Source organism: Gorilla gorilla, chromosome 9 (genome assembly GCF_029281585.2).
Source record: "Gorilla gorilla gorilla isolate KB3781 chromosome 9, NHGRI_mGorGor1-v2.1_pri, whole genome shotgun sequence".
NCBI classification, from domain to species: Eukaryota; Metazoa; Chordata; class Mammalia; order Primates; family Hominidae; genus Gorilla; species Gorilla gorilla.
In genome coordinates this window covers 74,699,111-74,723,772 of record NC_073233.2, presented here as the reverse complement: position 1 = coordinate 74,723,772, position 24,662 = coordinate 74,699,111, and the positions used below count along the sequence as shown (strand labels likewise).

Here is a 24,662-nt window from a genome sequence, read left to right as displayed (position 1 = left end):
AATCTGACATCAACCTTAGACGTTCCCTGCCCCTAATCTCTCCCTACCTTAATAATGAACTGGTTACCACATTTTGTTGATTAATTCAGGTGATAAGTCTGGCCTTTCTGTGCCTACCACACTTTAGATTCAAGCACTCATTATTATTGTTATTTTATTTTTATTTTTTCTGAGGCAGAGTCTTGCTCTGTCACCGAGGCTGGAGTGCAGTGTCGTGTTCTTGGCTCACTGCAGCCTCCACCTCCCAGGTTCAAGTGATTCTCCTGCCTCAGCCTCCCAAGTAGATGGGACTATAGGCGTACACCACCACGCCTGGCTTTAATTTATTTATTTTTTTGAGAAGGAATCTCACTCTGTTGCCCACGCTGGAGTGCAGTGGCTGCGATCTCGGCTCACTGCAACCTTTGCCTCCCAGGTTCAAGTGATTATCCTGCCTCAGCCTCCTGAGTAGCTGGGATTACAGGCGTCTGCCACCATGCCCAGCTAATTTTTGTATTTACTAAGATGGGGTTTCACCATGTTGGCCAGGCTGGTCTCCAAGTCCTGACCTTGTGATCCATCCGCCTCAGCCTCCCAAAGTGCTGGGATTACAGGTGTGAGCCACCACGCCCGGCCTAATTTTTGTATTTTTAGTAGACAGGGTTTCACCATATTGGCCAGGCTGGTCTCAAACCCCTGACCTCAAGTGATCCGCCCACCTCGGCCTGCCAAAGTGCTGGGATTACAGGTGTAAGCCACTGCACCCAGCCGTCAAGCACTCATTATTTTTAATCCAGTTCACCTACTTATTTACTTAGTATTACTAACTTCTGTCTCCCATCCATACTCTATAATGCTGCTAAAGACTTCTCCCAAAACATTCAATGGTTTCTTACTATACAGAGAATAAAGTTCACAATCCTTAGTATGGCACTCAAGATCTACCATATTCAACTCCAGACTACTTTTCTAGTCCCATCTCTTCCTTGTGCACCATTCATTTCATGCTTCAGTCATATTGGATTGTATGAAAAACGCATGGCATGTGTCACATTTTACAGTTTTCAGTTCCCTGGCAAAATTTTCAAGCTTGGCTTTCACATTAGATTATATGTTTTTATACAAATCATACATATTTGTAGATGCAGAATTCACATACTAAAGGCTTTCCTAAAACTGGGATATAAAAACCCATTTCAAAGATAATTGGATGGAACTTTTCATCAAAAGGATATGGAAACTGAAGAAATCCTGTTAAGCTTGTTGGAAGAAACCTTTGGGCTGGGGCACAGTGCAGCTGCTGGAGTCAGTATCAGTTCTCCCAAGAAGTCCATGCCAGCCACGTCTTCAGGGATGAAAAGCATTACTGGATGTCCTAGCACAGGGTGAATTCTGCTGCAGTGTGATTCAATTGTACCAAAATTTGGTCTACTGTCAGAAAACAGACAAGTCAAATTTAACATTTTTTCCTCTTAAGAAATTATTTAAAAGAGCATTCAAAATTATTTTTGTAACCTCTAGCATATGTACAACCCTACAACCTGCCATATCAGTTTTGTTGGAGTAAATAACTTATGTCTCACTCAGGGAATCACAGCAATGGAAGTAGTAGAAAAACTGGCATTTCAGAGATATCATGGCTCCTGCTTTTGCTGCCACTAATGGATGCTTCTTAGTTTCTCTTTTTAAAAAAACATTTTAGACCAGGCATTGTGGCTCACGCCTGTAATCCCAGCACTTTGGGAGGCTGAGGTGGGTGGATCACTTGAGGTCAGGAGTTCAAGACCAACCTGGCCAACATGGTGAAACTCCATCTCTACTAAAGATACAATAGCTGTGCATGATGGTGCACGCCTGTAATCCTAGCTATTCAGGAGGCTGAGGCAGGAGAATCACTTGAACCTGGGAAGCGGAGGTTGCAGTGAGCTGATATTGCGCCACTGCACTCCAGCCTGAGCGACAGAGTGAGACTTTGTCTTGAAAAATAATTACTATTATTTTATTTTATTAGAGATGGGGTCTCACTATGTTTACTAGGCTGGTCTCAAACTCCTGGCCTCAAGCAATCTTTCTGCCTTGGCCTCCCAAAGTGCTGGGACTACAGGTGTGAGATATCATGACCAGCCTGTTTCTTATTCTCAAGTATATTTCCTCCACTAAAATTAATCTTTGGTTCTGAGCAAATTTCCAAATTCATTCAAAGGTCAGCATTGTGTGAGGGGGCCCATGAATCACAAATGGCCTAAAACTGGCCCCATGATACTTATAAGTCTGCTCTCACGCATGCTACACCTTCCACTGAAGAGGTCTGAGGTTGCTATTTGATAGTAACAATGAGAAAAAATCAGGCCATCTTTCTCTCCTAGAAAGAATCTAGTAAAATTTTGTTACTTTCCAATAGCTCTTTTCTAAACAGAGAGAAAATAGTCAACCTGAGAAAGCTGATTAAGAATGAATGAATTAATTAATAGAGAGGAAATATTAATGAACCTTTCCCTTTCTCTCTAATCAGGTCATCCAAGGAAACACATCTACAAAAATTGGCTCAAAGGCTTAAACTTGTATCAGTACAACTATGATGATGAGCTGCTACCTGTAAGGATTGTTTATTATTAGAGGATCACTAAAGAAAGATATGGGGTAGGGAAATTATTACCTGCATATTAAATGACAAAAATATTCTCATCTGAGGTGTAATTTTGGGTGAGAATAAGAAAACAGACTAAGAACCACAGGCAGTCTCTTTAAGCCTTAAGAGACTTTGACTACTAGTGTTGCCTCTGGGCACATAAATAGAGGCAGAAACTAATGAATAAAGACTAAATTAGGGCTGGACACATTGGCTCACATCTGTAATCCCAACTCTTTGAAAGGCCGAGGCAGGAGGATTGCTTGAGTCCAGGAGTTTGACACCAGCCTAGGCAACACCCTCATCTCTACAAAAAAAATTTTTTTTAAATTAGCAGTATATGGGCTGGGCGCAGTGGCTCAAGCCTGTAATCTCAGCACTTTGGGAGACCGAGGCAGGAGGATCACGAGGTCAGGAGATTGAGACCATCCTGGCCAACATGGTGAAACCCCATTTCTACTAAAAATACAAAAAAATTAGCCGGGCGTGGTGGCATGCGCCTATAGTCCCAGCTACTCAGGAGGCTGAGGCAGGAGAACCGCTTGAACCAGGGAGGTGGAGGTTGCAGTGAGGTGAGATCTGCACTCCAGCCTGGGCGAAAGAGCGAGACTCCGTCTCAAAAAAAAAAAAAAAAAAATTAGCAGTGTATGGTAGCATATTTCTGTGGTCCTAGCTACTAGCTACTCGGGAGACTGAGGTGGGAAAATGACTTGAGCCCAGGAGATCAAGGCTGCAGTGAGCTATGATGGCATCTGGGTTGAACAGACTGAGACCCTGTCTCAAAAAAAGAAAAAATAAATTAATTGGACTTAAGCATATGTTAGGTCTTTTCTTGATATAATTCATTTTCACTTTGGATTCTGTGGTAGTTAAATGGCACAGGAAGGCAAGACAGAAGGGCTCTGTGTGTTCCATATTGTTTACCACCTCCTCCATGGATTTTTTACATTTTTTATTTATTTTTTATTTTTTGAGACAGAGTCTTGCTCTGTCGCTGGAGTGCAGTGGCGTGATCTCGGCTCACTGCAACCTCCACCTCCCGGGTTCAAGTGATTCTCATGCTTTGGCCTCCCAAGTAGCTGGGATTACAGGCATGTGCTACCATGCCCAGCTAATTTTTGTATTTTTAGCAGAGACAGGGTTTTGCCATGTTGGCCAGGCTGGTCTCAAACTCTTAACCTCAAGTGATCCATCCACTTCAGCCTCCCAAAGTGCTGGGATTACAGGCATGAGCCACTGCGCCTGGCCAGATTTACTTTCTTGGAGTTTGAAGAAGATGGAGATGGGCAGAGAGATGATTTCCAGACCTATGCAAAATGCTGATGCACAAAAAATAATGTACACTGAATTCCTTTGTATCCATACTATCTCTCTAGCCAAGAATTCAAGCAAAGTTTTAAATTCATAGTCTTCTCTTCTCATGCCTAAATGGGATTGGAACTATCAGGGTCTGTGTAAAATAAGGCCTGAAGAGAAGAAGGCACATGTCTTCAGGTCATTTAGAATAGATTCAAATACATAAATAACTTAAAATAGCAGTTTTCAACATAAAAAAAGTTTTACTTCTGCTTTTCTTATACAGAAGCTGACACCTGGCACTTACAAATGACAAGTGAGACAATTTCCAATTTCTACCCACATTCGTACTCGAGAGGAGAGTAAAACATGCAGAGGGACAACAAGGCTTTATGCCTTCACCTCACATAATGCTGGGAGTCGACCACAAGAGCAATTCCATTCCCAAGGTTCAAAGTGGGTTCATTCTCCACCCTGCAAAGCAAAGCAAAGCTAAGCCATCTCTCAAAGATTCTAAAATCAATCTCTGTTTGACATAAATTTTGGCCCATGACTACTACCACCCCAGCGATTACTAGAATTCAGTAACTAATTAACCAAGGGGAAAATGGCAATCTAAGTTTACCCCCTCTAGAGACAGGGATGAATCTACTAAAATAATAAAATGTGGGGGTGTCAGAAAATTAGTTTCAAGGTGACTTTGGGTCAAGATATCAAACTGTGAACCTTTTGGAAATAGGACAATAATAGCTGAGAAAATTTGCAGAGCCATAGCATCATCTTAAGCCATAGACCTAAGAACTTACCCAAAGATCTCTGTGGAGAGGATTCCATTTACCTTTACACTGAAATGAAATCTGACCTGCAAAACAATAAATTAAGTGTGAGATTTAACATGAGCTAAGATACAGATTAAAAACTTCCATATCTAATCCCTAAAGGAAAAGAATAAGCTTAAAAAATTTTAAATTAACATTACTTTTAATTGATAAACTACAACTGTATACATTCATAGGGTACAATGTGGTGTTTTGATATATGTATACAATGTGGAATGATTAAATCAAGTAGATTAACATCTATCACATAACTTACTAGCATTTTTTGTGGTGAGACATTTGAAATTTACTCTCAGCTATTTTGAAATATATAATACATTATTATTGACTATAGTCACCCCCCTGTGAAATAAGATTCTAAAAACTTATTCCTCCTGTCTAACTGAAACTTTGTACACTTTAACTAACAACTCCCTATTTCCTTCCTTAACCCACTCCCAGCCTCTGGTAACCACCATTCTATTCTCTACTATGAGTTTGACTTTTTCAGATTCCACATATAAGTGAAATCATACAGTATTTGTCTTTCTGTTGATTAAGAAAATGTGGTATATACACAATGGAATACAGTTAGTTTTTTGTGTTTTTTGTTTTTTTTTTTTTTTGAGACAGGGTCTTGCTCTGTTGCCCAGCCTGGAGTGCAGTGGTGTGATCTTGGTCTCCCAGGCTCAAGTGATCCTCCCACCCCAGCCTCCTGAGTAGTTGGGACCACAGGCATGTGCCACTACACCCAGCTAATTTTTGCATTTTTTTGTAGAGACAGGGTGGCCCAGGCTGGTCGTGAACTCCCAAGGTCAAGTGATCCTCCTGCCTCAGCCTCCCAAAGTGCTAGGATTATAGGAATGAGCCATCATACCCAGCCTAGTCAGCCATTAAAAAGAAGGAAATCCTGTCATTTGTGACATGGATGAACCTAGAGGAACAAGACTTTTTTTTTTTTTTTTGAGACGGAGTTTCAGTCTGTCGCCCAGGCTGGAGTGCAGAGTGCAATGGCGCAATCTCGGCTCACTGCAACCTCCGCCTCCTGGATTCAAGCAATTCTCCTGCCTCAGCCTCCTGAGTAGCTGGGACTACAGGCACGCGCCACTGTGCCCAGCTAATATTTGTATTTTTAGTAGAGATGGGGTTTCGCCATGTTGGCCAGGCTGGTCTTGAACTCCTGACCACCCAAGTGAGTGATCCACCCACCTCGGCCTCCCAAAGTTTTACTTCTGCTGGGATTACAGGCATGAGCCACCGTGCGCAGCCAGGAAAAAGACATTCTTTTTTTTTTTGAAATGTAGTCTCACTCTGTCTCCCAGCCTGGAGTGCCCCGGCAAAATCTCAGCTCACCGCAACCTCCACCTCCCAGGTTCAAGCAGTTCTCCTGCCTCAGCCTCCTGAGTAGCTGGGACTACAGGCACGCGCCACCATGCCCAGCTAATATTTTTTTTTTTTTTTTGGAGACAGAGTCTTGCTCTGTCACCCATGCTGGAGTGCAATGGCACAATCTCGGCCCACTGCAACCTCCACTTCCCAGGTTCAAGTGATTCTCCTGCCTCAGCCTCCTAAGTAGCTGGGATTACAGGCGTGCGCCATCATGCCCAGCTAATTTTTGTATTTTTAGTAGAGATGGGGTTTTACCATGTTGGCCAGGCTGGTCTCGAACTCCTGACCTCAGGTGATCTGCCCACCTCGGCCTCCCAAAGTGCCGGGATTACAGGCGTGAGCCACTGTGCCCAGCCAATATTTGTATTTTTAGTAGAGACAAGGTTTCACTATGTTGGCCAGGATGGTCTCAATCTCCTGACCTTGTGATCCACCCACCTCGGCCTCCCAAAGTGCTAGGATACAGGCGTGAGCCACCACGCCCGGCCGAAAAATATATTCTTTATCACTTGTATCTTCCCTAAACATACTTAATGCTTGCCTGTGTTTAAATTCTAAATCTTAAATATATTGAGCCCTATATCACAGCTCCAGGTTGTCACAAATTATCAGAAATCATCCCTGCCTCTTTGCCATTCTCTCAACCCCTATCCCTTAACTTTTTTTTTTTTTTTGAGACAGAGTCACTTTGTCACCTAAGCTGGAGTGCAATGGTGTAAACACGGTTCACTGCAGCCTCAACCTCCTGGGTTCAAGTGATTCTCCTGCCTCAGCCCCTCAAGTAGATGGGACCACAGGCGCATGGAACCACACCCGACTAATTTCTGTATTTTTAGTAGAGACAGAATTTCACCATCTTGCCCAGGCTGGTCTGGAACTCCTGAGTTCAAGCAATCCGCCCAAGTCGGCCTCCCAAAGTGCTGGGATTACAGGTGTGAGCCACCACACCCAGCCCCTTCACCTCCTTTTTAAAGGAACTATGCATTTTTATTTCTATTATTTTCATATGTGGAACATTCCATGCTTTTTTCTTTGCTTTTTCTTCCTCTTCCCCATCTGATTTTTATATCCTCTTCAGTGTACCTCACTGTTCTAATTATTCTCTCCCTTCACCTGTATTTTTCTTTCTGCGTAACATAAGGTAAGAAGTGACTCTAGAACCAGACTGCCAGAGTTCAAATCCCGACTCTTCAAGTTATTTACTCTCTGTACCATAGTTTTCTCAGCTACAAAATGCGGATGATGATGATAAAACTTACTTCACAAGGGGTGTTGTAAGAGTTAAGTGAGCGAGTGCACAAAGAGCACTTAGAATAGTGACTGAAACAATAGGCAAAAAGTAGGAAGATGGCAGAAGGGGGATGTCATAGATATGCTTAAGTGTTTATCTTTATAAACATATCTAACTACAGATAATAAAAAATTTAGCTCTCTAATATTCAAAATATTCTATCAAAATTTCTTGGCCAGGCATGATGATGGCTCACGCCTGTAATCCCAGCATTTTGAGAGTCTGAGACAGGTGGATCACTTGAGGCTAGGAGTTCAAGATCAGCTTGGCCAACATGGCGAAATCCCATCTCTACTAAAAATACAAAAATTAGCGAGGTGTGGTGGTGCACACCTGTAATCCCAGCTACTCAGGGAGCTGAGGCAGGAGAATGACTTGAACCTTGGAGGTAGAGGCTGCAGTGAGCCGAGATCAAGTCACTGCACTCCAGCGTGGGTGACAGAGTAAAACCCTGTCTCAGGAAAAAAAGAAAAATCCTTATTTGTTCTTATAGTCACTTTAGAAAAGGAGATAAACAGCAAGGTTTATTATCTAGCTTTAACAAAAAACAAAGCACAGAGGAGGGAAGAGGTATCTAAAGTGATACAATAAAGCAATAAAAAAAAGTGAAAATAACCCAAAACAAAGCTCTCTCTATCCAGAGGTTTCTCGCTATAACACATAACCAACATTAAGATTGCCTTGGCTGGGTGTGGTGACTCAGGCCTGTAATCCCAGCACTTTGGGAGGCTGAGGTGTGTGGATCACCTGAAGTCAGGAGTTTGAGACCAGCCTGGCCAACATAGTGAAACCCTGTCTCTACTGAAAATACAAAAATTAGCCGGGCATGGTGGTGCACACCTGTAATCCCAGCTACTAGGAAGGCGGAGGCAGGAGAATGGCTTGAATCTGGGAGGCAGAGGTTGCAGTGAGCCGAGATCATGCCACTGCACTCCAGCCTAAGCAACAGAGTGAGATTCTGTCTCAAACAAAAAAAAAAAGATTGCCTTGGGCCAGGTGCAGTGCCTCACACCTGTAATCCCAGCACACTGGGAGGCCAAAGCAGAAGGATTGTTAAAGCCCAGGAGTTAGAGACTAGCCTAGGCAATATAGTGAGACCTTGTCTCTCTTAAAAAAAAAAAAAAAAAAAAACTGTCTTAAGGACACAGAAACCAAATCAATTCAATACTGAAAGTTGTCTTTTTTTTTTTTTTTTTTTCCAAGACAGGGTCTCGCTCTGTCACCTAAGCTGGAGGGCAGTGGCACAATCATGGCTCACTGCAGCCTCAACCTCCTGGGCTCAAGCAATCCTCTCACCTCACCCTCCTGAGGAACTGGGATTACAGGAGCTCACTACCACACCTGGCTAATTTTTAAATTTTTTTTTGTAGAGACAGAGTCTCACCATGTTGCCTTTGCTGGTCTTAAACTCCTGGACTCAAGCGATCCTCCCGCCTCGGCCTCCCAAAATGTTGGGATTACAGGTATGAGCCACCATGACCTCAAATATTAAACGTTTTAATCATCTTCATTGAAAGAAAAAGAACCAATCATATCTGTCCATGTCCTACACAGTAAAGGTCTCTGGAAAACAATGACTTAAATAAGAGAATCATTATTGTACAAAGGAACAGCTTACCTTAGGGTGCACCATGATGATTTTACGTAAAAAATGCTTTATAACCAGACAATCTGTCATCAAGGTTCTGGGCTTTTCATCAACCTGTAATAATACAACAAAAACACCTACCACACATACACAATCTCAAGAGCACAAATAAATTAAAAGGGTATTTCCTCTTCTAAAAGTAACTATACCTCAGAAAGCTTTTTGGACAACCAAAGGGAGACATCTTTGGGAATGAGAATTGTATGCAAAAGAAAATCTAAATAGCCATCACTTCTTGGGTTAGAGTATCTATTACACGGAACTTCAGGAGACACAAGAACAAAGATCAGAGTAAAACCCATAATGTCAAAACCACCTTTGGGGACAAATTTAAAGGTAATTCAGACTGAAGTTGATAAGAATAACTCCACCATCCTAATGTGCTTTGGAACAATCTGTATTAAGAATCTGAGTTATGCTTTTTTAGAAAGAAATTTTAAAAAAAGAATCTGAGTGGAGTCGAAGGAGCAAACACTAAAAGGAACCTATTTTTGACATCAATCCATTAATCCAAACATTTATTTATAAGGAAAAGCTGAAGAGCAAAAAGCTCAAAAGTCAGAAGACCTGTGTTCTAGTACTGGTTCTGTAAAAAAAAATTACTTAAATACTCTTGAAAAAAAAAAATCACTGCTCTGGACCTCATTTCCTAATCTGCAAAATAGGGATAAAACCTATCGCTTTGACCTCACAGAACTGTTTTAAGGATCCATATATTTGAAATTGTAGGCCGGGCGTGTTAGCTCATGCCTGTAATCCTGGCACTTTGGGAGGCCGAGGTGGGCTAATCACCTGAGGTCAGGAGTTCGAGACCAACCTGGCCAAAATGGTGAAACCCCATCTCTACTAAAAACACAAAAATTAGCCAGGTGTGGTGGCATGCGCCTGCAATCCCAGCTACTCAGGAGGCTAAGGCAGGAGAATCGCTTGAACCTGGGAGGTGGAGGTTGCAGTGAACCAAGATGGTGCCCCTGCACTCCAGCCTGGGTGACAGAGCTAGACTCTGTCTCGAAAAAAAAAAAAAAAAAAAAAAAAAGAAGGAAAGAAAGTGTATATTATACATGGTAACAATAATAGATATCACTCATTGAATACCTACTATGTGACAAGTGTTGTGCAGTTGCTATATATATACTACCTCACAATAATCCTGTAAGGTAGGTATTACAATCTCTTCTTTGTAGATTTTTTTTTTTTTTTTGAGATGGAGTTTTGCTCTTGTTGCCCAGGCTGGAGTACAGTGGTGTGATCTCGGCTCACTGCAACCTCTGCCTCCCGGGTTCAAGCAATTCTCCTGCCTCAGCCTCCTGAGTAGCTGGGACTACAGGTGCGTGCCACCATGCCTGGCTGATTTTTTGTATTTTCTGTAGAGACGGGGTTTTGCCATGTTGGCCAGGCTGGTCTCGAACTCCTGACCTCAGGTGATCTGCCCACCTCGGCCTCCCAAAGTGCTGGGATTACAGACGTGAGCCACCGCGCCTGGCCCATTCTTTGTAGATTTTTTTTAAAAGGCTCAGAGAAGTTAAGCAACATGCCTAAGGTCACTTAGCTGTTCAGTGGTACAGCCAGAACTTGACTATAAGTCTTTCTTTTTTGTTTTGTGAGTGACCTTAAGTCTTTCTAATACTAATTGCCCATGTTCTTGCCAATATACTACAAACACTTCCCTACAAATATAAGATTTACCACTAGCTGAAGATTTTACGGCAGGAATGGTGCTAAGGTATCTTATTTATATTATCTCATTTAACCTTCACAAAAACTCTACTAGGTACCCAAATTTTATAAATAAAAGATTGTGCAGGATCTGGATTTTTAAAAATGAAGGAAAATAAAAATAAATATTTTACAAAAGAGTCTCAAAAAGGTTAAACAGCTTGTCCAAGGTTAGCCAGGTCAACTTGGCTATAAATCTTTAGCATTAACCACTTACCTATACTGACTCACTATTATAGTGTTCCTAAAACCAAAGTTAGAAACAGTCTCCTAGAAAATGCAGAACTCCAAAAAAATGAAAGAAGAAATACAATCAGAAATCAGTAGGTTTTTATTGTTGGCTCAGAGAATACACAGCCATGTACTAGGTATATGTTAAAAACAAAAACAAAAACAAAAAAAAAGGTCCCAGATGTCAAAATATGATAACACAAAAAGAAGAAACATGCAAATATAGAAGGATAAACTATTACAATATTTTTATTTTATTACTTTTTTTTTTTTTTTTTTTTTTATAAACAGGGTCTCGCTTTGTCACTCAGGCTGGAATGCAGTGGCATGATCATAGCTAACTATAACCTCGAACTCCTGGGCTCCAGCGACCCTCCCACCTCAGCTTCCCAAATAGCTAGGACTACAAGTGTGTATCACCATACCTGGATAATTTTTATTTTTTAATTTTCTGTAGAGACAGGGTCTCATTATGTTGCCCAGGCTGGTCTCAAACTCTTGGCCTCAAGCAGTCCTCCCACCTTGGCCTCCCAAAGCACTAGAATTAGACATAAGCCACTGCACCTGGCCTTTTAATGTTTTTTATAAGTACACTGAAAAAGAAGTCAAAAACTGTGGCAATAGGTTGGGATTAAAAATAGAAAAAATTGGGCCAGGTGCAGTGGCTCACACCTGTAATCCCAGCACTTTGGGAGGCCAAGGCGGGTGGATCACCTGAGGTCAGGAGTTCAAGACCAGGGCTGGCCAAGATGATGAAACCCCGTCTCTACTAAAAATACAAAAATTAGCCTGGAGTGGTGACGGGCACCTGTGATCCCAGCTACTCGGGAGGCTGAGGCAGAGAACTGCTTGAACCTGGAAGGCGGAGGTTGCAGTGAGCCAAGATCACACCACTGTACTCCAGGCTAGGTGACAGAGCAAGAATCTGTCTAAAAAAAAAAAACAAAAACAAAAAAAGAAAAAATTATTTGAAAAAGTATTTGAAAAAATTATTACAAAAATGGGCTGGGCACAGTGGCTCATGCCTGTAATCCTAGCACTTTGGGATGCTGAGGCGGGCAGATCACTTGAGGTCAGGAGTTCAAGACCAGCCTGGCCAACATGGTGAAACCCCATCTCTACTGAAAAAATACAAAAAAAAATTAGCCGATTACAGATGGCGTGCACCTGTAATCCCAGCTACTTGGGAGGCTAAGACACGAGAATCACTTGAACCTGGAATGGAGGTTGCAGTGAGCTGAGATCGTGCCACTGCACTCCAGCCTGGGTGACAGAGTGAGACTCCATCTCAAAAAAAAAAAAAACAAAAAAACATTATTACCAAAATGGATGGGGGATTATTAGAAAATTCTGTAAATACGTCTAGGATTATTCATGCATGTTAACAGTGGTAATTAAATAATAACTGCAGTCGGTATACATATCATAGTCACATCCTTCATTTTTAAAATTTTAGTATAAAATGTTTAAACCAAAAAGCAATAGTCTTTAAAGCATTTTCTGTACTTACCACTTCCAAAACAACTTCTTGGAACACTTTCAAAGCTTTGTAACCTTGGTGATTATAGGGCGTATCATAGAAAGGGCTAATTATATCTAACAGTAAGACAACCGAAGTGAAAGTTCCTTGAGCAACTACTGGAGAGAGGCTACAATGAATAATGATGATATTTACTGACTACTTGCTACATGTCAAGCAGTTTCTATGCAAGTAAGAAATAACTCCATTTTATAGAAGAGGATAATGAGACTCAATAAGCTAATTAATTTGTCCAAGGTCACACACAGCTAGTTAAGTGGCAGCACTGGGATTCGAACCTAGAGCTGACTAACTCCAAAGTCCACATTCTACTATGCAATGCTGCCTGTCCAAAAATGTTCATTTTCTGCGTATACAGGTAGCTATCTGAATGGGGTAATATATAATCCATCATTATTTTTTATGGAGCCTGACAAGCAATGCTTATGTATGGCTACTCAATATATGCATTTACTCACTCATAAAATATTAATGTGGCTTATTATGTACCTGGGCTTATAAAAATAAATAAGACAATCTCAGAATTAGAAGAGTTCACAGTTCAGTAGATGAGAAAGACTAATTTATATGACAATGTGAAATTTAGATAAATGAGGTGCTAAAGGAATACAGCAGAAGGACCGACACCTATCCCAGAGTTAGGATGAAGTGACTAATGTCAGGTCAGAGAGGATAATTAATACAACACAACTAACCCCTTAAAAGGGGTTAGAGGACCCTTTTAAGATCTACTCATAGAATTATTAGAGAGAGGAAGCTGGGTGCGGTGGCTCACGCCTGTAATCCCAGCACTTTAGGAAGCTGAGGCAGGCGGATCATGAGGTCAGAAGATCGAGACCATCCTGGCTAACACAGCCCATCTCTACTAAAAATACAAAAAATTAGCCAGGCATGGTGGCGAGTGCCTGTAGTCCCAGCTACTCAGGAGGCTGAGGCAGGAGAATGGCATGAACCTGGGAGGCGGAGCTTGCAGTGAGCTGAGATCGCGCCACTACACTCCAGCCTGGGCCACAGACCAAGACTCCCTCCCAAAAAAAAAAAAAAAAAAAATTATTAGAAAGAGGAAGAGAGAGATGACAAAGCCTTTTACAGTTGGGTGTTGGGTGTTAGAGACCCAGTACCCCAGCCTGACATACCTACAGAAGCAGTGAATTTACTTATTTACTGTTATGACAAAAATAGATGCTGCCAGCCGTGCACAGCAGAAACTACTATTGAATCATATGGTTTTAGCCTTCACCTTTAAATATGTCTAATTATATGACAGAATATAGAAGTATGTTTTCAAATATGAACTTATACAGTCACGAGCCCTTATATCACTTTCTAGAAGAAAGTCTGTCTCTCTCTCTTGCCCCCTCACCTTAGATACATACACACAGAAGTACAGATGTATAAATATATAGATATGTTTGTGCATATATGTGTTTGTATGTATATATGTATAACTCCATTCACTTGATCACTTAGTATTATTACAAAAATAAATATTAAACTGGATAAAGCTGTCAAGAAGATCTTATAAAATCAGATTGCTTTTGGAGGGACATGTTACCCAGCCTAATGAACCCCAAGATGTAAGACTAGCTGTGGGCATAAACACAAAACCCAATATCTCTCCTAAATGAAACTTTCCTCAGTCTTCCTTGTAATTGACTTTCCTCACAGGCCCAAATTAATGGATCATTTATTATAGCTTTTCCATGGATGTCTCTATTAGTCTTTGCTGTGAACCTTGCTACTTAACCTTTCTCCTCAATTGAGGCATCCATGATGAAATCTTTTATAATCTCCCTTTTATCTCTTCTCATTCTCTTCATTCAAATATTGTCTACCTAGCTGCACAATACCAAAAACAATGAGATATAATGGAAGAAATGCATGAAGAAATCCTTGTTCCCTTGAGGCTAATGCCATTTGACTATACTATTATTTTACTTCTCATCTCCATCACCAGCTGACTGCTGGTCACTAAGCTCACAGTTTTCCTCTGTATGCCAAATGCTGTCATCATCTTGACTGACATCCATATCCAAGCAGATAACTAGCCTAAGCAATAACTTAGTCTCACAGTTCCCTGACCTCTTCAACAATAATGACCTTGACCTCCACTCATTCCCAGCCACCTATTTCCATGGCCACGGCTTGGAACTGTTCCATTCTGAAAATCTTAAATTGAAATGTCCCACTCCATTGTGAAAAGATGTACACCAAGGTGTTAATAATGGCTGCCTTGAAAGGCCAAATTATGTGTATTCTAAATGTTTGTTTTGATCATACTTTGATTTTTCTGAGGGAAACACTACTTTTGCAATAAAGAAATAAGAGAAATTTTATCACTCTGATAACAACTTCCTATTCTTTCAAGTGTCAGAATCTCCTACACCCAGCAAATCTGTTTTTCAGTCTCATCAAAACCTCCAGACTTCAACCTCTTCCCATGGATTAGGTGCCCTTCCTCCATGCTAACATAGCATTCAGGGCTCACTTCTATCATCCATCCTGGGAACCACACCGTACTGTAATTACGTGTTTACTTCTTGATCTTTCCATTTATATTCCAGGTTCCTTGGGATCAAGTAACATATCTTTTTTTTTTTTTGAGGCAGAGTCTCACTCTATCGCCCATGCTGGAGTGCAATGGCGCCATCTCGGCTCACTTCAAGCTCCGCCTCCCGGGTTCACACCATTCTCCTGCCTCAGCCTCCCGAGTAGGTGGGACTACAGGCTGCCACCACACCCGGCTAATTTTTTGTATTTTTAGTAGAGACGGGATTTCACCGTGTTAGCCAGGATGGTCTCAATCTCCTGACCTCATGATCCGCCCGCCTCAGCCTCCCAAAGTGCTGGGATTACAGGTGTGAGCCACGGCGCCCGGTCAGGATCAAGTAACATATCTTAAGACACTGTACCTACAGATAGTATCTAGCTCACTGACACTGACTTGAACAAACACACATGTCTGGATGAATAAGTAAATATTGAAACAGCCCTGATCTATATGAGTCAGACTTTGGTTCAAGTTCTAATTCTGCCATTTAACTGTTGTATGACACTGGGAGAGTCAGTCAAGTTCTTTGAATCTCAACTTTCTGGTCTGTAAAATGGGGTGATAATCCTCATCCTACCCAATTCATAGACTTGTCAGGATGCTTACATAATATATATAAATGTTATGTATACAACTTACTGCTTGTTCAGGCTGACTGAAACACAGAACCTCATTTCCTAGAATTGCCCTTCTTGGTTCACTGGAATCACCTTTTTATTGCTACTTGACATGAATAGTTTCAGAGCTCACTAACCATTAATTGCTCCAGATTGTTTACCCTCCATTCTCCTAAAGAAGATAAGGCACAGCCAGGGATATCTGTTGTCCTGATACCATACCCATTCCTTTCAGAATGAGCATATAATTATTCAAACATGGAGAAAGGCTGCCCAAGGGCTTCCTGGGAGAATGTTTAAAGCACTCTAATTCGTTATGTCTCCACCAACTCTAAGGAAGGAAAATAGGAGATGAGAGACCTGTTAAAGGGAATGGAGAATGAATTATCACCCTCATAAATCTGGACTACAAATAAGTCGATAAAGAGATCTCTAAACCAAACTAATAAAAATGTATCCAGGTAGGATCTGCACTGGGAGTCACTTTTAATTTTCTTTATTAGGAGATCCAAATTCAAATAAGGGCTTGTTTCAGTGGTTCTCAAATTCATCTGCATATTAGGAATCACCTGGGATCTAAAAAATGTTCCAAAGCCTATGCCATACCTATTACGGACTGAATGTGTCCCTCAAAATCCATATGCTGAGGTTCTAAGCCCCAAAGTGACTGTGTTTGGAGGCAGGGCCCTCAGGAGGTTATTAAGATTAAATGAGGTCACAAGGGTAGGGCACTGACCCCAGGTCTTAATAGGACTGGTGTCCTTATAAAAAGATACACCAGAGCCAGGTGCCAGTAGTTCCCACCAGTCCCAGCTACCAGCTACTTGGCAGGTTGAGGCAGGAAGATCACTTAAGCTCAGGAGTTCAAGTCTGTAGTGTGCTATGACTGCACCTGTGAATAGCCACTGCACTCCAGGCTGTGCGACATAGCAAGACCACATCTCTACCAAAAAAATTTTCAATAAAAATAAAGAGACATTAGAGATCTCTTTCTTTTCATCCACATGCAGAAAAAAAGCCATGTAAGGACACAGTAACAAGGCAGTAGTCTACAAGCCAGGAAGAGAGGCCTCACCAGAAGCCAGCCCTGACAGCACCTTGATCTTGGAGGTCTAGCCTCCAGAACTGTGAGAAAATAAATCTCTATTGCTTAAGCCATCTAGTCTGTGGTATTTTGTTATGGCAGCCCAAGAAGACTAATAATTACAACACCCAGACCAATTAAATCACAATCACTCAGAGTGGGACACAGACGACGGTATTTTGGGAGCTCCTAGGTGATCTAACGTCTGCACAGGCAAGTTTGGGAACCATTGCCTTATTTCATTCCAGCTTGGAACTTTGATGGACCTACGCTTTTCTTTCTTGTTATTAGATTGCAGAAAAATAAGAATAAAATCATTAGTAATTTATAAGACCACAACAAAACCTGCCTCAAAAATCATCTGGAAGGGTGTTACCCCTGTCATATCCTGAGAATAGCTGCCTTCCTCTGAAGTCCAAGTCAGCTTTGCAGAGATTCCGGGCAGTATGGACTGTATTTCTGTGTGAGAAGAAATGGCAACAAAGTCAAACAAGCAGTTTGGATAAGAACCAGGATTTCTGGATTTGTTTATTAAACTGGTGAGCCAAGAAGGCTTTTCCCTGATGAAAAGATTATCTACAAGATTTAAAATATGACTGGAAATGGCTATGCATCAGCAAATTGCTTGAACATTTAGAATTACTTTATGGGATTAGGACATTTAACCTCATCTTTTCAATTTTTTACATTTGCTAAATCAATTTTTATTTTCTGTTAATTTCCACAAGGTCATGTTTAATGCCAGATAGCTTCAGAACTGATAGTTCTGATATTCTTGTATTTTTTAATAAATCAACTAATTATGTAATAAACACAAGTCTAGTACATGAACTAATTTAGAGCTGAAGGCTGAAAAATTCAAGAATGACTCTCAGGCATGTAACTTTTTTTTTTTTTTTTTTTTTTTGAGTCAGGGTCTTACTCTGTCACCCAGGCTGGAGTGCAATGGCGCTATCTCGGCTCGCTGCAACATCCGCCTCCTGGGTTCAAGTGATGCTTATGCCTCAGCCACCCAAGTAGCTGGGATTACACGCATGCACCACCATGCCCCGCTAGTTTTTTTTTTTTTTTTGTATTTTTAATAGAGATAGGGTTTCATCACGTTGGCCAGGCTGGTCTCGAACTCCCGATCTTAGGTGATCCGCCTGCCTCAGCCTCCCAAAGTGCTGGGATTACAGACATGAGCCACCGCGCCTGGCCTGCTTTGTTATTGAGGTTGACAATGTTGATATTATACAAAAATTAAACTTTAAAAACCTAACGATGATTAAAAAAAAAATGCCCTAAAATAACAGCACAAGTTTCTCCTAAGGCATTCATGCTACATATCTCATAATGTTTTAACCACCTCAAAAAAGTGTGCACATTCCCAAGATCAAATCCTAGCTATCGGCTGGGCGCGGTGGCTCACGCCTGTAATTCCAGCACTTTGGGAGGCCAAGGTGGGTGGATCACCTGAGGTCAGGAGTTCGAGACCAGCCTGATCAACATGGTGAAACCCCGTCTCTACTAATAATACAAAAATTAGCCAGGTGTGGTGGCATGCTCCTGTAGTCCCAGCTACTCAGGAGGCTGAGGCAGGAGACTTGCTTGAACCTGGGAGGTGTAGGTTGCAGTGAGCCAAGATCGTGCCATTGCACTCCAGCCTGGGCAACAAGAGCAAAACTCCATCTCAAAAAAAAAAACAAAACAAAAATTGTAGCTATCAATCTTAATGGGTAATATTGTTCTTGCCATTAGTTTGTTTTTCAAACCTAATTCAGTTACAAAGCCCTTGATAATAGGACAGCAAGGGTATGCTACACTGAAGTTTAATGAACTTAACACTAAACCAGGATGTCTTACGTCAATCTTCAGTTTCACCACTGATCAACTTTCTGACCTAAGGCAACCCCCCTTTTCTGTGATTCAATTACCATTCTGTGAAGTAAGAAAAAATTGTACCTGAATCCTATTTCAGTTTGATTAGTAAGACAGTACAGAAATGGGGTAAATGTGGATATATGAGAAAAGGTTTGTACATAACTGAATTCTTCAGAAATCTTACTAATTTAAAATAAATTGTGTAGATATTTGGGGGGAAATCAATTTCAGTAGTCTCACTCCACACACACAAACACACAAATCCAGATAGGTTGACTACAGTTAAATGTAAAAAGGTGAAACAATAACTAAGTAAAAGCCTTTGATTTCAAGATGAATTGAGCATATGCTGAAATCTCATCTTCCTGTTCAAACATATAAAATAATACAAATATTTTTAAATCTTAATAAATACATAGTCATGGTGAGAAAAAAAGAAAACAGAAATATATATATATATATATATATATATATATATATATATATTTTTTTTTTTTTTTTTTTAAGACAGAGTTTTGCTCTGTCACCCAGGCTGGAGTGCAGTAGCATGATCTTGGCTCACTGCAACCTCTGCCTCCCAGGTTCAACAGGGTCTCCTGCCTCAGCCTCCTGAGTAACTAGGATCACAGGGTTGTGCCACTATGCCTGGCTAATTTTTGTATTTTTAGTAGAAACAGGTTTTGCCATGTTGGCCAGGCTGGTCTTGAACTCTTGGCCTCAAGTGATCTGCCCGCCTTGGCCTCCCAAAGTGCTGGGATTACAGGTGTAAGCCACCATATCTGGCCAGAACAGAGAAATCTTTATAGACCAGAAATGGAAAGGTGTTCTTCTTTCTCCTCCTTTGAAAAGAACAACAAAAAGGGAACAAAAGAGAGATTCCACAATAGTAGACAAGAACTAAAAAGATGCATAGTATTTGGGCCTAGACTAGGAAAAAACATAGAGCCAATACTGTAACACTTATAGGTTTAAGAGCAAGAGCCACACACAGGAGGTCTAAGCAAGGGACCAACCCATGAACAAGGACTAGAGGTGCACTGCTTGTCTACCTGAATGTTGGTTACAGCCAAGGGGATTCTGGCAGCAGCCTCACTGATATGAGATGAGGGCCATAGAGCCATTTCATGTAAGTGGTGAAAGGACTCAGAACTATATAATCTATTAAGATGCAAGAGCTTTGCATCTTACCACCCATACAAAGATTAATCCTAGGTATACATCATACAAGGCTAAGGCTCAGCAACTCAGAGAGCCTCCTACAGGACAGTTGTCAACACAAAATGTGTTCAGATTAAACATATCATGAACAATTAGCTCTTAATTAAAAATTACCAGGCAAAGAAGATTAATACCATGAAAACGATAATACACATCAACCAATGCACTTATACCTAAGGAAATAAAGTTAATAGAACAATCTGGGAGAGATTTTTAAATAAGTATCTATATTTTATACCTTTAAAAAGAAAAAGAAGCCATGAAACAAGGAAACACTGTCGTAAATTAAACAGAAAGTAATGGGGTATTAGAAATCTTGGAAACTGGCTTGGCACGGTGGCTCATGCCTGTAATCCCAGCACTTTGGGAGGTTAAGGCGGGTGGATCACCTGAGGTCAGGAGTTCAAGACCAGCCTGGACAACATGGTGAAACCCTGTCTCTACTAAAAATATTTTAAAAATTAGCCGGGCATGGTGGTGGGTGCCTGTAATCCCAGCTACTGGGGAGGCTGAGGCAGGAGGACTGCTAGAACCAGGGAGGTAGAGGTTGCAGTGAGCTGAGATCACGCCATTGCACTCTAGCCTGGGCGATAGAGCGAGACTCTCAAAAAAAAAAAAAAAAAAGAAATCTTAAAAATTAAAGATACAAAAAAAAAAGAAAAGAAAAGAAATTAAAGATACAGTGTTTGAAATTAAAACTCTATGGATGGTTAGATTGGACACAGTAAAAGAGCAAATGTAAAAGAAAACTTAGTACATGAATGCTCATAGCAGGATTACTCAGAACAGCTAAAAGTGGAAACAACCCAAATGTCCATCAAATGATGAATGGCTTAACTAAATGGGGAGTATTCAGCCATAAAAAGAAATGAAGTACTGTTACATGAAACAACATGGATAGGCCTTGAAAATATAATGCTTAAAGAACCCACACACAAAATGCTACATATTGTATGATTCCATTTATATGAGATGTCCAAAATAAGCAAATCGACAGAGACAGAAAGTAGATTAGTGTTTGCCAAGGCATAGAGAATGAAAGTAAGCAGAGTGACTGCTAATGAGTACACGGTTTCTTTTTCTGGATGAAAATGTACTGGAATTGGATAGTGATAACAGTTATACAGGCATGAAGCAGTGGCTCATGCCTATAGTCCCAGCACTTTGGGAGGCCAAGGCGGGAGGACCGCTTGAGCCCAGAAGTTTGAGACCACCCCTTGGCAAAACCCCATCTCTATAAGAAATACAAAAAAATGGCAGGGTGCAGTGGCTCACGCCTGTAATCCCAGCACTTTAGGAGGCCAAGGTGGGCGAATCACGAGGTCAGGAGATCGAGACCATCCTGGCTAACACAGTGAAACTCTGTCTCTACTAAAAATACAAAAAAAAATTAGCCAGGCTTGGTGGCAGGCGCCTGTAGTCCCAGCTACTCGGGAGGCTGAGGCAGGAGAATGGCATGAACCCAGGAGGTGGAGCTTGCAGAGAGCCGAGATCGCGCCACTGCACTCCAGCCTGGGCAACAGAGCGAGACTCCATCTCAGAAACAAAAACAAAACAAAACAAAAAACAAAAAAACAAAAACAAAAAAATTAACTAGGTGTGGTGGTGCACAGCTCTAGTCCCAACTATTCAGAGGGCTGAAGTGGGAGGATTACCTCAGGCCAGGAGGTAGAGGCTGCAGTGAACCATGATCACGCCACTGCACTCCTGCCTGGGTGACAGAGTGAGACCCTGCCAAAAAATATTAGTTATACAATCCCGAAAATATACTAAAAACCACCAAATTGTATACTTTAAAATGGTTGTGTTTATGGTATATGAATTTTATATCAATTAAAAGAATAAAAGGCAAGAGACATTAAAAATAGATCCAGAAGAAATAATGACTGAGAAATATAAAACAAAGACAGATATAAGTGCTATCTGAACAGTTTTACCAAACGTCAAGCAGGCTAAATTTCGAAAAAACAAGGCAAAAGCAAAAATTAAAAAAGCCACATAGTTAACACATCACAGTGAAACCCAAAATAACAAGGATAAGCAGAAAACCCTACGAGCTACCAAAAAAATTAAATTAGCAAAAAAACCCCATAAGTTAGCAATGCTAAATGTCAGAAGATGATCCAGTACTATCTTCAAAGATCTGAAGTAATTTTGAATCTGGACTCTTTTACTTACTTACTTTATCTATCTACCTATCATCTATCTATTTGTCTGTCTGTCTGTCTATCTGAGACAGGATCATGTTCTGTGGCCCAGGCTATGTGCAGTGGGGTGATCATAGCTCACTGCAGCCTCCAACTTCTGGGATCAAAGGATCCTCCTACCTCAGCCTCCCAACTCACTAGAACTACAGGTGTACACGATGCCCAGCTAATTTTTTTTCTTTATATTAAACTGTTTAGGGAAATTGTTGTAATTTTTTGTAGATACAGGGTCTCACTATGTTGCCCAGGCTGGTCTCGAGAGATCTTCCTGCCTCAACCTCCCAGAGTGCTGGGATTACAGGCATGAGCCACCTCACCCAACCAAATCTGAACTTTTAAGAGAGCCAAACTACCATTACAAAATGAGAGACTTAAAATGTTTACCATCTACAAGTCCTCACTCAAATAACCACTAAACAAACCACCATGTCCATTTAAACATGAGTTAACATTTTTGCTGAGATCATGTGGGGATAAGGAGGAAGAAAGAGATCATTATCAGTATCAAGTTACCTCTTCACATAGGTCTTCAACTGTTAAAGATGAAGTAGATAGAAAATTTTCTATCAGATGACATTACGAACACATAGCAAAACTATGTACTGGGGCTTCTCCTCCCAGCATTAATGAAATAACCAAATGAGCCCTCAAACCAAAAACTACTATAAAACTGGATAAAATATATGAGACAGTTGTTTTCAGGCACTGGACAATAGATAGCACAAGGTTACAATCCCTTGAGAGAAGGGAAACTCACCAGGTTAGTCCTGTTATTTCCCTGGGTGTCTGCCTGGGGAAATTTTCCCATCTACAGAACAGGGACATGGAACCCAAGCAGAGGACAGTGGTCCCACTAAGCTGAGGAGGCAGAGAATAGATTTTGGAGTTGTGAAAGTACCTGGAATCTGCAGGGCAGGGCACTGGAGAAGAGGGAGATACAAAGAGTAGGGTACTAAAGTCTGTGTAGGAGCTCCCCATGAGTCCTTGGCCAAGGTCTGGACTATCCATGCAGAGAGTGAGACTACATATGATTTCCCAAAGAGCAGGTGCTATGGAGTTGAGAATGTAACAAGACACTAGCAAGATTCTCCAGTGCTGAAAAATGTTGGCCTTCAGGCCTAGCTAGAAATGGGGAGACCTTGTTAAAACTGCTGGTGTCTAGCTGAGATGCCCCACAGATAATGCTTCGGTAATAAAAACCATACTGTCGATGAAGGTGTGCTCTAGACCCACCCCAAAAAAGTCTAAAGCCATTCCTTGACAAAACCCACAGAGGAGATAGAGTTTGGAGGCTAAATGGTATCAAATTAGAAGAGTTTGAAAAACGCATTGGCTTTCTACAGACCTACCCTTTAAAATGCATAAAAACAAGCCTGCACAAGGTCAAGGTGCATAGCCTACTAGAGCAAAAATTAATACTCTCCAGAGATAGATAACACAATATAGAATATGATCACATTGCCCAGTATAAAACAAAAATGTACTAAATATGCAAAGAAATAGGAAATGATAACCCACAGTCAAGGGGGAAAAAAAGCAACTAATAGAAACAGAACCTGAGGGCCAGGCTCATGCCTATAATCCCAGCACTTTGAGGGGCCAAGGCAGGGAGATCGCTTGAGGCCAGGAGTTTGAGACTAGCCTAGGCAACATGGAAAGACTCATCTCTACAAAAAAATTAAAAAATTAGCGGGGCGTGGTGGTACATGCCTGTGGTCCTAGCTACTCAAGAGGCTGAGGTGGGAGGATCACTTGAGCCCAGGAGTTGGAGGCTGCAGGAGCTATGACTGTGCCACTGCACTTTTCAGCCTGGTGACAGAGTGAGACCCTGTCTCTGAAAAAAGAAAAGAAACAGAACCTGATATGGTACAGATATTACATTTAGGAAAGACTTTAAAGAATCTATTATAAATATGTTCAAAGGCTTAAAAGGCGGCCTTAATGAGTGAACTGATAGGAAATGTCAGCAGATAACACTATACAAAAAGAACCAAAAAGAAATTCTATAACTGAAAAGTTAAATAATTGAAATGAAGAATTCACTGGATAGGTTTAATAGCAGATTAGAGGTGACAGAAGAGTCAGTAAAATCACTGAAGACAAATAACAAAAACTATCCAATCTGGAGAATAAAGAAAAAAAAGACTGAAGAAAAATGAATAGTCTTAGAAACCTGTAGGAAAGTATCAACCAGTCTAAAATATGTGCAATGGGAGTCCCAGAAGGAGGACAGGAGAATAAAATGAGAATAGGACAAGAAAAACATCAAAAAACCATGGACAAAATTCCCTAAAATTTCATGAAAAATATTAAGGTGTGAAAAGCTCAGCAAACCCCAAGGAGGATAAATGCAAAGAAAATCCCACCTAGGTATATAATAGTCAAAATGATAAAAACCAAAGATAAAGATAAAATATTGCAAGAAGCCAGAGGAAAAGCACACATTATATACACAGGAGGTATAATATGAATCACAGCTGACTTCTTACCATAAACAATAAAGGCCAGGTCCACGCGCGGTGGCTCATGCCTATAATCCCAGCACTTTGGGAGGCCAAAGTAGGTGGATCGCTTGAGGCCAGGAG

General features: G+C 41.0%; 1 protein-coding gene and 1 long non-coding RNA gene across 7 annotated transcripts in view; one reads left to right on the top strand and one right to left on the bottom strand.

Moving 5' to 3' along the window:
• TOP6BL (TOP6B like initiator of meiotic double strand breaks) overlaps positions 1-24,662 on the bottom strand; it is a 98,658-nt gene that overhangs the window by 37,892 nt on the left and 36,104 nt on the right. For 4 of the 6 annotated variants that reach the window (XM_055354585.2, XM_055354586.2, XM_063710706.1 and 1 more), the window contains 5 exons: positions 17,139-17,248; positions 9,021-9,104; positions 4,711-4,766; positions 4,307-4,378; positions 1,216-1,410 (listed from right to left, as the gene is read on the bottom strand). In XM_055354585.2, coding sequence (XP_055210560.1) covers positions 1,216-1,410; positions 4,307-4,378; positions 4,711-4,766; positions 9,021-9,104; positions 17,139-17,248 — 517 coding nt within the window. The remainder of the gene's footprint in view (positions 1-1,215; positions 1,411-4,306; positions 4,379-4,710; positions 4,767-9,020; positions 9,105-17,138; positions 17,249-24,662) is intronic. The other 2 variants (XM_063710705.1, XM_063710708.1) reach the window with 1 other exon arrangement.
• LOC134759278 (uncharacterized) lies at positions 2,489-17,144 on the top strand. Its single transcript, XR_010135367.1, has 3 exons — positions 2,489-2,574; positions 8,773-8,865; positions 16,716-17,144. It is a non-coding gene; the product is annotated as an uncharacterized lncRNA (long non-coding RNA).